At 38.2% G+C, this 12,640-nt stretch overlaps 1 protein-coding gene across 1 annotated transcript in view; it reads left to right on the top strand.

Moving 5' to 3' along the window:
- The window catches only part of LOC119826016 (ankyrin repeat domain-containing protein 26-like), a 34,296-nt gene that overhangs the window by 10,685 nt on the left and 10,971 nt on the right, over nucleotides 1–12,640 (top strand). Inside the window, exons 4-7 of the mRNA XM_042055939.1 lie at nucleotides 932–1,069; nucleotides 7,069–7,139; nucleotides 7,593–7,686; nucleotides 11,981–12,271. Of these exons, the coding sequence (XP_041911873.1) occupies nucleotides 932–1,069; nucleotides 7,069–7,139; nucleotides 7,593–7,686; nucleotides 11,981–12,271 (594 nt within the window). The remainder of the gene's footprint in view (nucleotides 1–931; nucleotides 1,070–7,068; nucleotides 7,140–7,592; nucleotides 7,687–11,980; nucleotides 12,272–12,640) is intronic.

The following is a 12,640-nucleotide window of genomic DNA, read 5'->3' as shown; positions in this document are numbered from 1 at the left end:
CTGTGCATGCTGTCTTGGCTCTACCTAAGAACTTTTTATCCAGTCAGGGGAGGGGTCACATGTGGTATCTGACTAGCTGGTGATCGACCATGGGTGACACTACCAAAGGGCAGCTAGCTCCTGTCTTATTACAGGACCACTGTGTTTTCTTATGTGGTAAATGACAGTATTATTTAGGTTCTAAATAAAAATAGTGTCATGAGAGTGCTGGGAGTTGTCTAGGGGATTGACAAACTCATTCCCTGGGATGAACAAAGAATTGAGTGAGCATCTAAGAAAAAGCAAAAGACCAAGCAATAGAGAAAGCAAGAAAGCCAAAGCAACCCCTTGGGATGGGAGGGTCCCTAAAGCTGGGAGTCTGCTAAATTGGCTCTGGGTTGGATATTCTCTAGGGCCTCTAAGTCCTCCCTGTTCCCCTATTGATCAAAGTCCAAGTAGACGGTTTTGGACTTCCATGGCGATTTTATGAAGTGCTAGCTAGCGGTCTGGGGACCTTTGTTGTGTCCTTTCCAAGCTAAGTTTGCACCTTTCCAGCTCCAGTAGCATCTTCAAGTATCTTCAGACTGTCATTCTTGAACTCACGCTAGCCTAAAATGACCTTGAACTCCTAATCCTCCTGGATCTGCCCACTGGAGTTTCGGCATCACCAGCATGTGCCGCACTTTCTGATTTTACAGTGTGTTCTGAATGGAACCCAGGGCCTCATGGAAGCACCCTGCCACCTGAGCTATGTTCCCAGCACCAAGTTTTGTTTTTACTGCCGAAAAAGCTGGCTATCATTTATGTGATCAAATGATGACTAATTCATGTGGGAGGCAGGTTCTTGTAGATTTGATCCACTCTTTGAACATTTTTTTTCAAAGTGTGTCTCTTAATATGGTTTTGTCTTGTTACATGGTATAAGAATAAATCCTTCTCTAAATGTATCTAGGCTATAGAGGAACGGAATGATATTGAGAGGCAGCTTTTGCAAGAACAGAATGCCAGAATCCTGCAGGACCAGATTCTGGCAAATCACTTTCACAAACAAAAGGAGCGAAAAATGGCACAAGAGAAAATCAGTTCTCAGGTACTGTCTTCAGTCTCTTCCGTTTTAGACTGTAGTCTCTGTATATGTATTTGTATGTGTGCATAGCTTTTAAAAACAATTAAAGGGCTCATGAAAAGTACAGAGCACTTTTCAAAATTCTATGTGGATATACTTACTAATACACAATTTGATATGGGAATGGCTTTTTCAGAAAGTTGGATAAAGTAATGTTAATTCAAGTCCAACTGTTTACAATACAGTAATGAAGTTCACAGTGGCCTTGTCTAAATGTTCATTCATGTCCAATTTTAGGCAGCATAGAGTAATGTCTTTCACAATGGTCTCATCTGAAAGAAGGGCTTTAGTATTTCCCATAAGGATTCATTTTTACATGGTCACAAAGCCTTGTTGAGAACAATGTTTCAATCATCTGTGGAACTGTGTTTTTTCCCTCTTGCTCTGCCAATGGGCAGGTCTGCTTATTTGTCCCAACATTTGATAAGGAGGAAAAGCAGAGCCAGCAGAGATCACATTCCAGACCTCATTTCCTTCTTTTCCAGAAGAGTAACAGCTCCCTCCAAATCTGTATTTCAGCACAAAGAGCTTTTGACAGCAATGATACATTGTAGTGTAGACAGAGAACCTTGTTACCGCTAAGTCTCACCCAGAACAAAGGCTTTTGTTTCTGTGCTGTGATTTCTACAGTGTGGTGGCTGGAGCCCAGGTGTTTGCTGCACAGTTTTTCTCACAGTGAGGCAGGTCTCAAGCTCAGAGCTGGACCTATTTATTTCATACAGACATGTCAAGATAACACTATAGAAAGGCCTTTATACCCTTCTCCAAAAGTATGTAAAGGATGTGAAAGATAAGGTATTTCTCTTTCATTTTAGGCGTATTTTGAAGCACATAAATAGTAGGAACAAGTTTAATACTTAATATTCAAAGTAAATCAATGAGAAATTATACAGATTTTGCCATTGGAGCGTTAAAAAGCAACTTTGTTTAGATATAACAGATGTAATGCTAAATAGTTTATATGTTTGACATAGAATTCACTGTTTCTTAATATACGCACAGAGTGTCATAACTACTTCCAGTATCACAAGCAACTTTAGAACATCTTCATTACTTTGAAAAAGAAAGCATACACTTTTTATCTGGGAAACCTCTAGTGACTGGTCCCTCCCTTGTCTTCTGTAGTGGTGGGCTGCCGGCTGCGTTCCCGCCGCCCAGCTCCCAGCCGCCTGGCTAGCTTATGCCTCAAAATAACAACACACAAATTGTATTCATTTAAACACTGCCTGACCCATTAGTTTCAGCCTCTTACTCACATCTTGATTAACCCATATCTAATCATCTGTGTAGCACTACAAAGTGGTGCCTTACCGGGAAGATTCTAGTGTAAATCCATCTTGGGCCGGAGCTTCATCGCGTCTGTCTCCCTGAGGAGAGGCAAGGCGGTCTGACTGAGCCATCTACCTCACTTCCTTCTTCCTGTTCTGTCTATTCCACCCACCTAAGGGCTGGCCAAGGCAGTTTCTTTATTAACGAATGAAATCAACACAAACAGAAGACTCTCCCACATCATTTCCCCTTTTTCTGTTTAAACAAAAAAAGGCATTAACTTTAACATAGCAAAATTACATATAACAAAACAGTTATCAAATAAGAATTACAGTTACAATATTTATATCTACTTTATCTTTTATCATAACAAAGGAAAACAGCTATAACTATCTATTCTTCAACTCTATCAAAGACTCCAGAAGGATATAATATTACCTAAGTAAATGAGAAGTAAGCAACTTACAAAACTCTAGGAATCACAGAGACATTTCACTGCCTGGACAGTCACCCAAAGTTCCTCTGTACCGTTGGGGAATCCATCTTTGGTCTTCAGGCCCATAGTTTCCAGCAGACATTTCCATGATGCAGGAAATTTCAAAGGCAGTTCAGTCACTTTCTGCTGTGTCCTGCAGAATGTCTCACAGACTCTTTCATGAATCAGGAACCCCGAGAGATCATCTCACCTATAGGCAAGTTCAGCAGTCCTCTCTCTGAGGGTTCTTTGTGTCCAGTTTATACAATAGTCCAGGCAAGAGCAGTTTCTTGCCCAAATGGCTATCAAACTCCATAAGTAGCCTCTTCGATGCCCATCTTCCTCTTGAAGTAGCTGGTGCTTTCAGGAGCAGATGTGTCTCATTGTCATGAAAAGTCTAAGTTATTAAAACATTAAATGCCATATTCTGTAGTCTTTGAAAGATATGAAGAATGCCTATCTAACTGAAATATATCTCTATATATCTAGAAAATCTAACTAACATGACTATAAGCTTTACTATTATTGATGATTATCCATTAACAACCTATATTTCTTAATTATACATTACATTTTTAAAATGAACTACACAATCACAATACCTTAATCAGTATCAGAAATACATATACATATTACAAAATTGACCTTAAATTTATATCAATAGAGTAAAATTTATACCAATGTAAATTATTCACATCTATATCAGTCTTCTGTGCTAGAAACCCATCAATCTGTTCCTTGTCTCCTTAATGTCTGTTTAATGTCCCAGATATAGTCCTTTTTGTGTGTCTTATTTCTCTTAAAATAATACAACTTATGTAATTTCAAGTGTCAGTCCTTTTCCTTCTGTTTAATGTGTATCTATGCTACTTACCCACTCACCGGCTGAGAGATGTCAAGGCTCCACTTGCTGGCTGTCTTAGTTGCTTCTCTTTTGCTGGGGAGAGACACTATGACTAGAGCCACTTACAGAAGAAAGGCTTTATTGGGGCTTACAGTTTTAGAGGCTGATTCCATGACCATCCTGTTGGGGAGCATGGCAGTAGACATGGCGCTGAAGTAGCTGAGAGCTTACATGCCTATCCATGAGAAGAAGGCAGAGAAAGACACACACACACACACACACACAGAGAGAGAGAGAGAGAGAGAGAGAGAGAGAGAGAGAGAGAGAGAGAGAGAGAGAGAGACTAGGAATAGCATGTTTCCTAATCTTTTCCAAACAGTTATGCCAACTGGAGGAGACCAGACATTTAAATATATGAGCCATTGGCCATTGTCACTCAAACAAACCACCATCCTGGCTGTTCCTGAAAGTGCTGCCAAACTCTTTTTTATGGAGTACAATATGTGTATCTCCCTACTACTGGATTTTATTCTAGAGCTTCCTAGGCTGCTTTGATCATTTTCCTTCTTTTGCTCTTGCTGACCAATTGTGTTCATCTCATGTTGCAGCCAAGATGAGCACAATATATAGGCTGAGTAGGCCTAGAATTTGTGGTGATTCTCATGTCCTGTCTCCGCCCCCCCCCCAATGCTTGGATTCCAGGCATAAGCCACCGCACAAAGCTAGATGTCTTGTTGTTAAATAAATGTAAATATGTGCACTTAACAGTTGTTAGGTTAAAATTAACTCTTCCAGTCTAAGTCATCAGACTACACAGATGCCTGCACAGCCATATTTATTGTGGCATTATTCACAGCAATCAATTTAAGGAACCAACTTAGATGTCCATCAACAGATCAGCAGATAAAGGGGAAAATGGCATGTTGCACTGTAGAATTTTATTGTGCCATAAAAGAACAAATTATATATATATATAATATATGTATATTCATATATATAATATATATATATATATGAATACCATGTAAGTGATAAAAAGACAGTTTTGGGAAATGAAGGAGCTATCCTAGCCTAAAGGGAAATGAGAAAGGTGGAAAAGGACAATGTTGCCTGGGGTTAAATATAGTTAAAGTATATGATATATACAGATGAAAATGTATTTTTGAAACTTGCCACTATGTACAGTGAAATATGCCAATAAATAAAAGAAAAAATTACATTCTTCATACCACAGCAATAATTTATTTAAGACACTGACATAATTAGGCTCTCATTTTAAAGAGGCTATGTAATTAAATATAAAATTAATAACATTCACTTTAACAGTGAGGAATTGTTTTGCATTTTCTCACTATGAATAAAGAATGAGAATTACCATCATTCTTTATTATGCAATCAAAGCTGGAATTTATGGCTGTATAGTAATTTGCCACCTAAAATGCTCTGGATTCAGATTTTCTGATGTGCCATCATTCCATATAGTCTTCAGTATTCATCAGAGTGCACACGAAAGCCTCCCAGCATGAACAGTGACGGAATGAATTGATTCGGGAATTCTACTACAGCCCAATATTTTAGCCACTGGCTCTCGCCTGCCTCTGATGGCCAGGCCACTTGCATACTCCTCAACCAAGAGGCAGCATTTGCCTTGTGTTTCATCATCACTTCCCACCAAGGAGTCCTGAGAACAAATGAGTTGTAAATATTGATAAGTGGGCAAAGGTTCAATATGTTAGTGATATTAATGGCTTCGTGGGGTTTTCAGAATGTATTCTGGGCCTCCTAGTCCCCATTTGTTACACTCTCTAGAAGGAAAGAATGATTAGTTCACTTCACATAGGTTATTTCATCTACTGGCATACCTTTTAACCTAGAACACCAAGTTGTAATAAGCATAAAGTATAACAATAATACCCATGACAGTATGTATAATTTATACTATCAACCTATTGAAGTTCTTTATGTATACCCTGTCATTTAACCTTCCCAAATGTCCAGTGAAGTCTATACTATTATTGTGTCCATTACAGAGAAGAAGCAGAAATGGAAAGATAACTTACCTGAGATCACATAGCTAGTAACGGTTGCATCTGGGCTTTAACCCAGTATTTAGACTTGTGCGCAGACACCAAATGTGTCGTTCAGATTACTATGATGATTGGAACCGCCACAGTCCTTTATATATGTATGGACATTTCAGATCACACTTGAGGTAGTCCTTGGAACCCAACAGTTTAAATTTTCACCATGGGGAATGTATTGTTTTCCTCCATGTTACCAATTTTGTTGTTTTTAGTGTTGTTACGGCTTGAAAGCAAAATGTCTCCTGCAGACACATGAGTTTAAATACTTGGTCTGTTGTGGTAAGTTATCTTGAGAAGGTGAGGCCTAGATGAAGGGCGTGGGTTATGAGGAGGCAGGTCTTGAGGCATGTAGGCTGGCCTTGCTCCATTTCTAGTCTCTGCTCTCCTGGTAGAAATACAGCAAGCTGTGCTGCAAATGCTTGCCACCACACATACGCCCCAGCTGACTTGTGTTCTCCACCATAAAACTGAGATAAAATAAATTTCTCTCCTCCTGAGTCACTTCTTGGCAGGTTTTATACCATGGCAATGAGGAAAGAAACTAACACTGAAAATTGGTACCAAAAAGTGGAGTTATTGCTGAAATAAACCCGATTATGTGGTTTGTGAGCCTTTGGAACTGGTTTGCTTGAAGAATATGGGAGAAGTTGTAGCTCAAGGCTAAATAAGCCCTAGAATGTTGTAAGTAGGGTTCCTTTTTGCAGTAGATGATAACAATTAATGCAGAGATCCACAATCAGTCAAATGCAGAGTATAAGGAATTGTGAGAGGCTCAGCTCTAGATGAGATATCCGTGTCACACTCCCTCTTCCAAAGGTTCAGAATTCATTGCAGAGAGGGGGACAGAAAAATTGTAAGAGCCAAGATAATAAGCACCTGCAGCAAAAACAGTGTTTGCTAGACATGATGGAACGTATTCCTCAAACCATGAGTGAGCCATGGCTTCTCCTCATTATTTCTGTAAGGTATTCTGTTATAGTGACTTGAAAAGTAACTAATATGATAACACATAAATAAAAAATAATATTTCCTTTCAGTCGTAGTATAGGCATCAGTAAATTTTTAAAGGACATCTAGGCTCTGTGAATCCTAAGATCCCCATATTTTGCTATAAGAGATTCTTTTGGATATGTGTGCAGTAATTTGGATAATTTTGCAGTTGCAACAACAAAAAGTAGCTAACACATTCTTTAGATGAAGGGCTATTGTGACTACTGAAACTTGACAGCAATGCCCGGAGTGGGCATGTTTACACCTGATGATTAGTGAAGGATGTTTCCCTTTATTTTAGTTGCAAGAAGCACTGGATCAACACATAGAGCCTGCTCAATGCGTTCAGAAGATGCACGACTGCATTCAGAAGTACACAGCAGCATGCATAATGGCTTGAGTATTAACAAAGCAAATAAATAGTGTGCTTTGAGATTTATGCCAGTCATGACGATTTACGAGAGTTATTCTTAATTTACTTGGAATGCACAATTGAGGCTTGGGGTGCAGTTCAGCAACATAATAATTTTTGCACATTTTACATAAATGTTGCATCTTATCTACAAAACATAACTAGAAAAATGATACTTATTTTACTATTTTGTTCTGTTTTGGTTTTTTAAGATAGGGCTTCTCTGTCTGTATAAGACCTTTGTAGACCAGGCTGGCCTCAAACTCATAGAGATCTAACTGCCTCTGCCTCCAGCTACTTTTTAATTTTTAAGAATTTAAATAATTATTACTCAAGATGTTTGTTGAGAAATTATGAGATGTTTTTAAAATTGGCACATGAGAATAACTATTTTAAAATGTACATTATAATAGACTTGGACTTGAAAATTGCAAATTAAAAGCTACAGCAAGAAAACAAGCAGAGAAAATTGAACAGTTAAAGAAGAGTCTACTAGCTAAAATTTTGGTAAGTTATTCCCTGACTTCTCATAATAATGAAAATAAAGGTTTATTTTTCTAGTATTTGGAAAGTTTTAGGCAGTAGAACAGTTTCACTGGTGAACACACTGTATTCATACCAATATGTACAATTGTATTAGTAACACACATACTCCTCTTTCCAGAAGTTTGCTGACTTCATAAAATTAATGATCTGGGTAGCAAATTTTAAATTAAAATGTTGTGAGTCTAAAGCCAGTCTGTATGTGCTACATTTTTAGCTACTCACCCCCTGAAGGACATGTAGGCATCTTCCAGGTTTTGAGTATTGTAAATAGTGCTGCTCTTACAAGATTGTTTAGTAAATAATGTGTAAAATTTACATACAGTGTACAAAAGGAATACATTTCTTTTATTAATGTAGTTATTACTGCTATGATTGTTATGATGTTTTGCATAGGGATTGAACCTGTGACCCAACAGATGCAAAACAGGCATTATGAGCACCGAGCTACACACCACGCCTGCACTATGCATCCTGAGGCTGTGATTGAATCTCTGCTTGGCTTTTAGAAAAGCTTTTAAAATTATAGGAAAGTAATTATTTGATGTAGACTTTGGGATACCTATTTTAGTCTAAGCCTTCCCCACAAGATTGTGACAATGAACTTCTTATAACATATATCTCATCAGGAATGAGTACTAGGTCATTATATAAACATTTTTTCCCAGAGGACAGTGGAATCTTTGGATTCTAGAAAAGAAATTTTTATATTCATCTGTGATAATTAGCCAAAGACTTATTAGTCAAAGTTCAATTTAGGAAAAAAGAGATTGTTCAGTATGCCAATATAAAAGCTCTATAAATGTTTTCCAAGCAGAACAGAATTCTGTTATCCATGCTTTCACCTGTAGAACTTCAGATCGTAAGTCTGCAATATAAACACCAAACTGGAACACCGCAGTCGTTGCTCCCAGTTGTTGTTTTTTAAGTCACAATTACCGGACTCTTACAGTTCCATTATAAAGCTGTAGTTATGTAGTTACGCAGTTGGATGTGTAGTCACACTTTCTGCTCCCAGCTCATGCACACAAGGACTTCAATGCTGAAGCATTGCTCACTGGCTGGTGCATCCAGTCACTGGAGGTGAGTGGCTTATGATGGCACTAATCTCTTTAATGGACTAACACTCTTGTCTCATAGCTGAGTCTAGATGAAAAGAGCAGCGGGAGGCACAGCGGGAGGCACAGCGGGAGGCACAGCGGGAGGCATAGCTCTCCTTGGCCTCGTCGCTGTTTCTATGCTCCTTGACTGCCATGAACTGAGACTTCTCCTCAGTAACATGTCCAGGCCGCCTTCAGGCACAAAACGACAGGGTCAAGTGGTTGGGGACTGAAACCTTTGAAGCCATGTCCCGAAACAAATCTTTTTCTAATTAATTGTACCAGGGGCAGGGAAACCTGAACAATAGAATGTCAGCACCAAGAAGCATAGTAACTGCTGTGCTTCTTAGTGTGTGAGGAGTGCAGAAACGTTTGAAAAAGGAGCTTATAGAAACTTAAGAGAACTTTTGTCCAGGAGCTCGGAAGACTAAAATGTGGAAAATAGAGGTCATGTTCATGAAGCTTCAGATAGGAACAAGGACTCCATTGTGGGTTAGACTACAGGCCATTCGTGTTCTCTTCTTGAAAAAACATGTTCTACTTTTGTTCATGGCCTAAGACTATATGATGCCAAGTTTAAAGTGATAAATTAATTTAACTTGCAAAAGAAGAAATTCCAGGCAGCCTGACATTCAGGCTGTTACACCACCATTGCGAGCTGGTTTCAGGCAGGTGTTTACTAAATAAAAACTAGGAGCAAAAATATGATTGGACAATTTTTAAAATTTTGTGGTTTGGTCAGTTTTGCATGTATCAAACTGGGATTATCTCTGCAGAGATAAAAACTACTTAAAAAGAAGCCAAGGCCAGGCGATGGTGGTGCACGCCTTTAATCCCAGCACTCAGGAGGCAGAGGCAGGCGGATCTCTGTGAGTTCGAGACCAGCCTGGTCTACAAGAGCTAGCTCCAGGACAGGCTCTAAAGCTGCAGAGAAACCCTGTCTCGACAAAAATAAATAAATAGATAGATAGATAGATAGATAGATAGATAGATAGATAGATAGATAGATAGATAGATAGATAAAAATAAAAAGAAGCCAAGGAGCAGGGCACAGTGTTGCACACCTTTAATCCCAGCACTCAGGAGGCAGACACACATGAATCTCTATGAGTTTTAGGTCAGCCTGCTCTACATAGTCAGCCAAAGTTACAGAATAAGACCATCTTAAAAAAAAACCCAAAATAAACCCCAACACAACAAACAAAACAAACAAACAAAACCAACAACAACAGCAAAAATAACTATATAAAAAAGAAGCTGGGTATTTTTCACCAGAACAATCAGAAAGATTTCTTGAGGACATCTCAGGTATCAACAAGACCACCACACCAGTAAAGGTGTTAATGTTATAGAAGGGTAAATTCATTTTTAAAAGACTTGAGAAGCAAAAACAGCTAGACACACTTCCGACACAAGACTGCCTAAGATGCTGTTTCTCAGAATTCCTTACACGATGCTCAAATCATACCTAAGGGTTTGCTTACAGCTCAGAAACTATTTGACAACAGGTTGTCAAAATTCTTGAATGTACACTAAATGCATTTTGCATTATGACAAGGATGTACGTCTTTAGGGGCCAGAGGGAGACTATTATAGTTTAAAAAGCCTCATATGTTAAAGACTTGTGCCCTTGCTGATGGGTCCAATTTATCAGTGATTGGCTCATAGAGGTGCTAAATTCGACAAGAGATTAATGCATCCATAAATTCATATCTGAATATGGTATAAAACCTGAGGCCTTCTTGGGGAAAATAAATCTCTGGGGATGGGCCTTTGACAAATGGGTCTGTCCTTGAAAAAAACCCACTAACAGTTGTGTTGACAGGTCTATCTTATGACTGAAAAATATTTTTTTAAATATTTATTTATTTATTATATATACAATATTCTGTCTGTGTGTATGCCTGCAGGCCAGAAGAGGGCACCAGACCCCATTACAGATGGTTGTGCGCCACCATGTGGTTGCTGGGAATTGAACTCAGAACCTTTGGAAGAGCAGGCATTGCTCTTAACCTCTGAGCTATCTCTCCAGCCCTGAAAAATATTTTTGAGATTTCATATACTCTCATTCTCTTACTACATTTTAATACACGTAATTTGACAATTTATTAATAATGAGTTAGCTGAAAATGAAAGCCGCAAGGTATCCTCTTATATCAGTATCATACAGATCGGAAAGTGAGAGACAGTAATAGAACCCTAACCCTATTAAATTTATCAAAAATAATGAGGGTTTCTCTATTTATTCTTCAAAAATTAGGAATATTAACTAGAATCATTAGCCACTTTGAACTCCTACCCACAGGTCAAAGTCACCCCAAGTGTCCCAGCTCCTCACATTCAGCAACATCTCACCTCACATTTCTGTGCCATTTTTTGTGTGTCAGAAATCACCTCAAAATTCAATGTCTCAAAACCAACATTATTTTTATAATCTACATTTAAGTTAGACTTATGTGGCTGGCTCACTTAGCATCAACTCCAATGACTAGAAATTAGGCACTAAAATATTCTCAAAACTTGTTTAAACACGTTTAGCAGTAGAATCTGAATTTTGACTAGGCCTTTGACAGGGTTGTCTACATTAGGATTCATTGTGTGGCTTAAGTTTCCTCACTATTACAGTATCATGCTACCGAATTAAATCATTCTTATGCCCAAAATAATATGGATTGTGTCTCTCAATCTTTTTATCTCTCATGTTTGAGAATCATTGCATCTTGGCACGTAATTCAAATATTAGTAAACATTTGCAGTTTAGGAAAGAATTATTGACATTAGAATCTTTATTTATAATATTCAGTAGAGTCTTATGTATTACTTTCCTTCATCTGGGAGCCAATTATTGAACACCACGTAATATCCTTATGTCTTCTTTAATGGTGACGATAGATGCCATAAGGTGCCTTCTTCTAGGGGTAACTTCATGTTAAGACAAAAGTATGGAAAAATAAAATTTTTGTAACAAAGATAATGAATATAAAGACCATGTTTTTATGACTTTGGTGAAGTTTTTATTGTTGACTTTCTGAGTAACAACCATGTTGTAAGAATCAATTAGAAATGATACTTTGTTGCAACTAAAATTGTGTCAGATTTCTCTTAGACTTTTCCCAACCCACTTCCCCAGCACCAAAGCTATGATTTTGTGTCCGCAGAATGATGATCTTACTGCAAAACTGGAAACTGCATCTTCCAAATGTCTACATCTGCATAAAGAAAACCAACGGCTTCGGCAGGAGTTACTGTGTATGAAAACTGTACAAAAGAAATGTGAAAAATTAAAGAAGCATAAAACGAAGTTGGAACAGGAAATAGTTATCCTCAAAAGTCACATGGAGAAGAATATGATAGAATGTGGTCAAGTAGAACAGTATAAATGGGAAATTGAGGAGAAAACAAAGCAGGACTTAGTGGAAAAATTAAAACAAATCAACCTATTTTTGCAGGTTATTTGCTTACAATATATCTCTTCACTGCCAATTATATTTTGGGTGTATACACTGCATGTGCTCCTTCTACTTCTTTTGTAGAGGTCTGTTTTATAATTATTAAAGAAGTGGTGGAAGAGGCCAGAGGTTAGGAAGGATCAGACTGAAACAGTGTCTTCTGGACACAAGCCAACTGAACTCACAAACGCAGCAGATGTCACAGTTTGCAGAAGACCTGGACGAGATGGAGCCAGTCAACATTTAGCATGAAGTGGGACAGGGATCGTGAGCCCCTCCCCTAACTAAGAAACTATGAACAGGTGATGGCTTCTAGGGAAGAGAGAGTAAGTTTTATAGGCTATAGTCCCTAGTAAGTCAATCATGATT

The sequence above is a fragment of the Arvicola amphibius genome, chromosome 11 (genome assembly GCF_903992535.2).
Source record: "Arvicola amphibius chromosome 11, mArvAmp1.2, whole genome shotgun sequence".
Lineage (NCBI taxonomy): Eukaryota > Metazoa > Chordata > Mammalia > Rodentia > Cricetidae > Arvicola > Arvicola amphibius.
The sequence above is the reverse complement of the archived record's forward strand: the minus strand, read 5'-3'. Positions and strand labels throughout refer to the sequence as shown.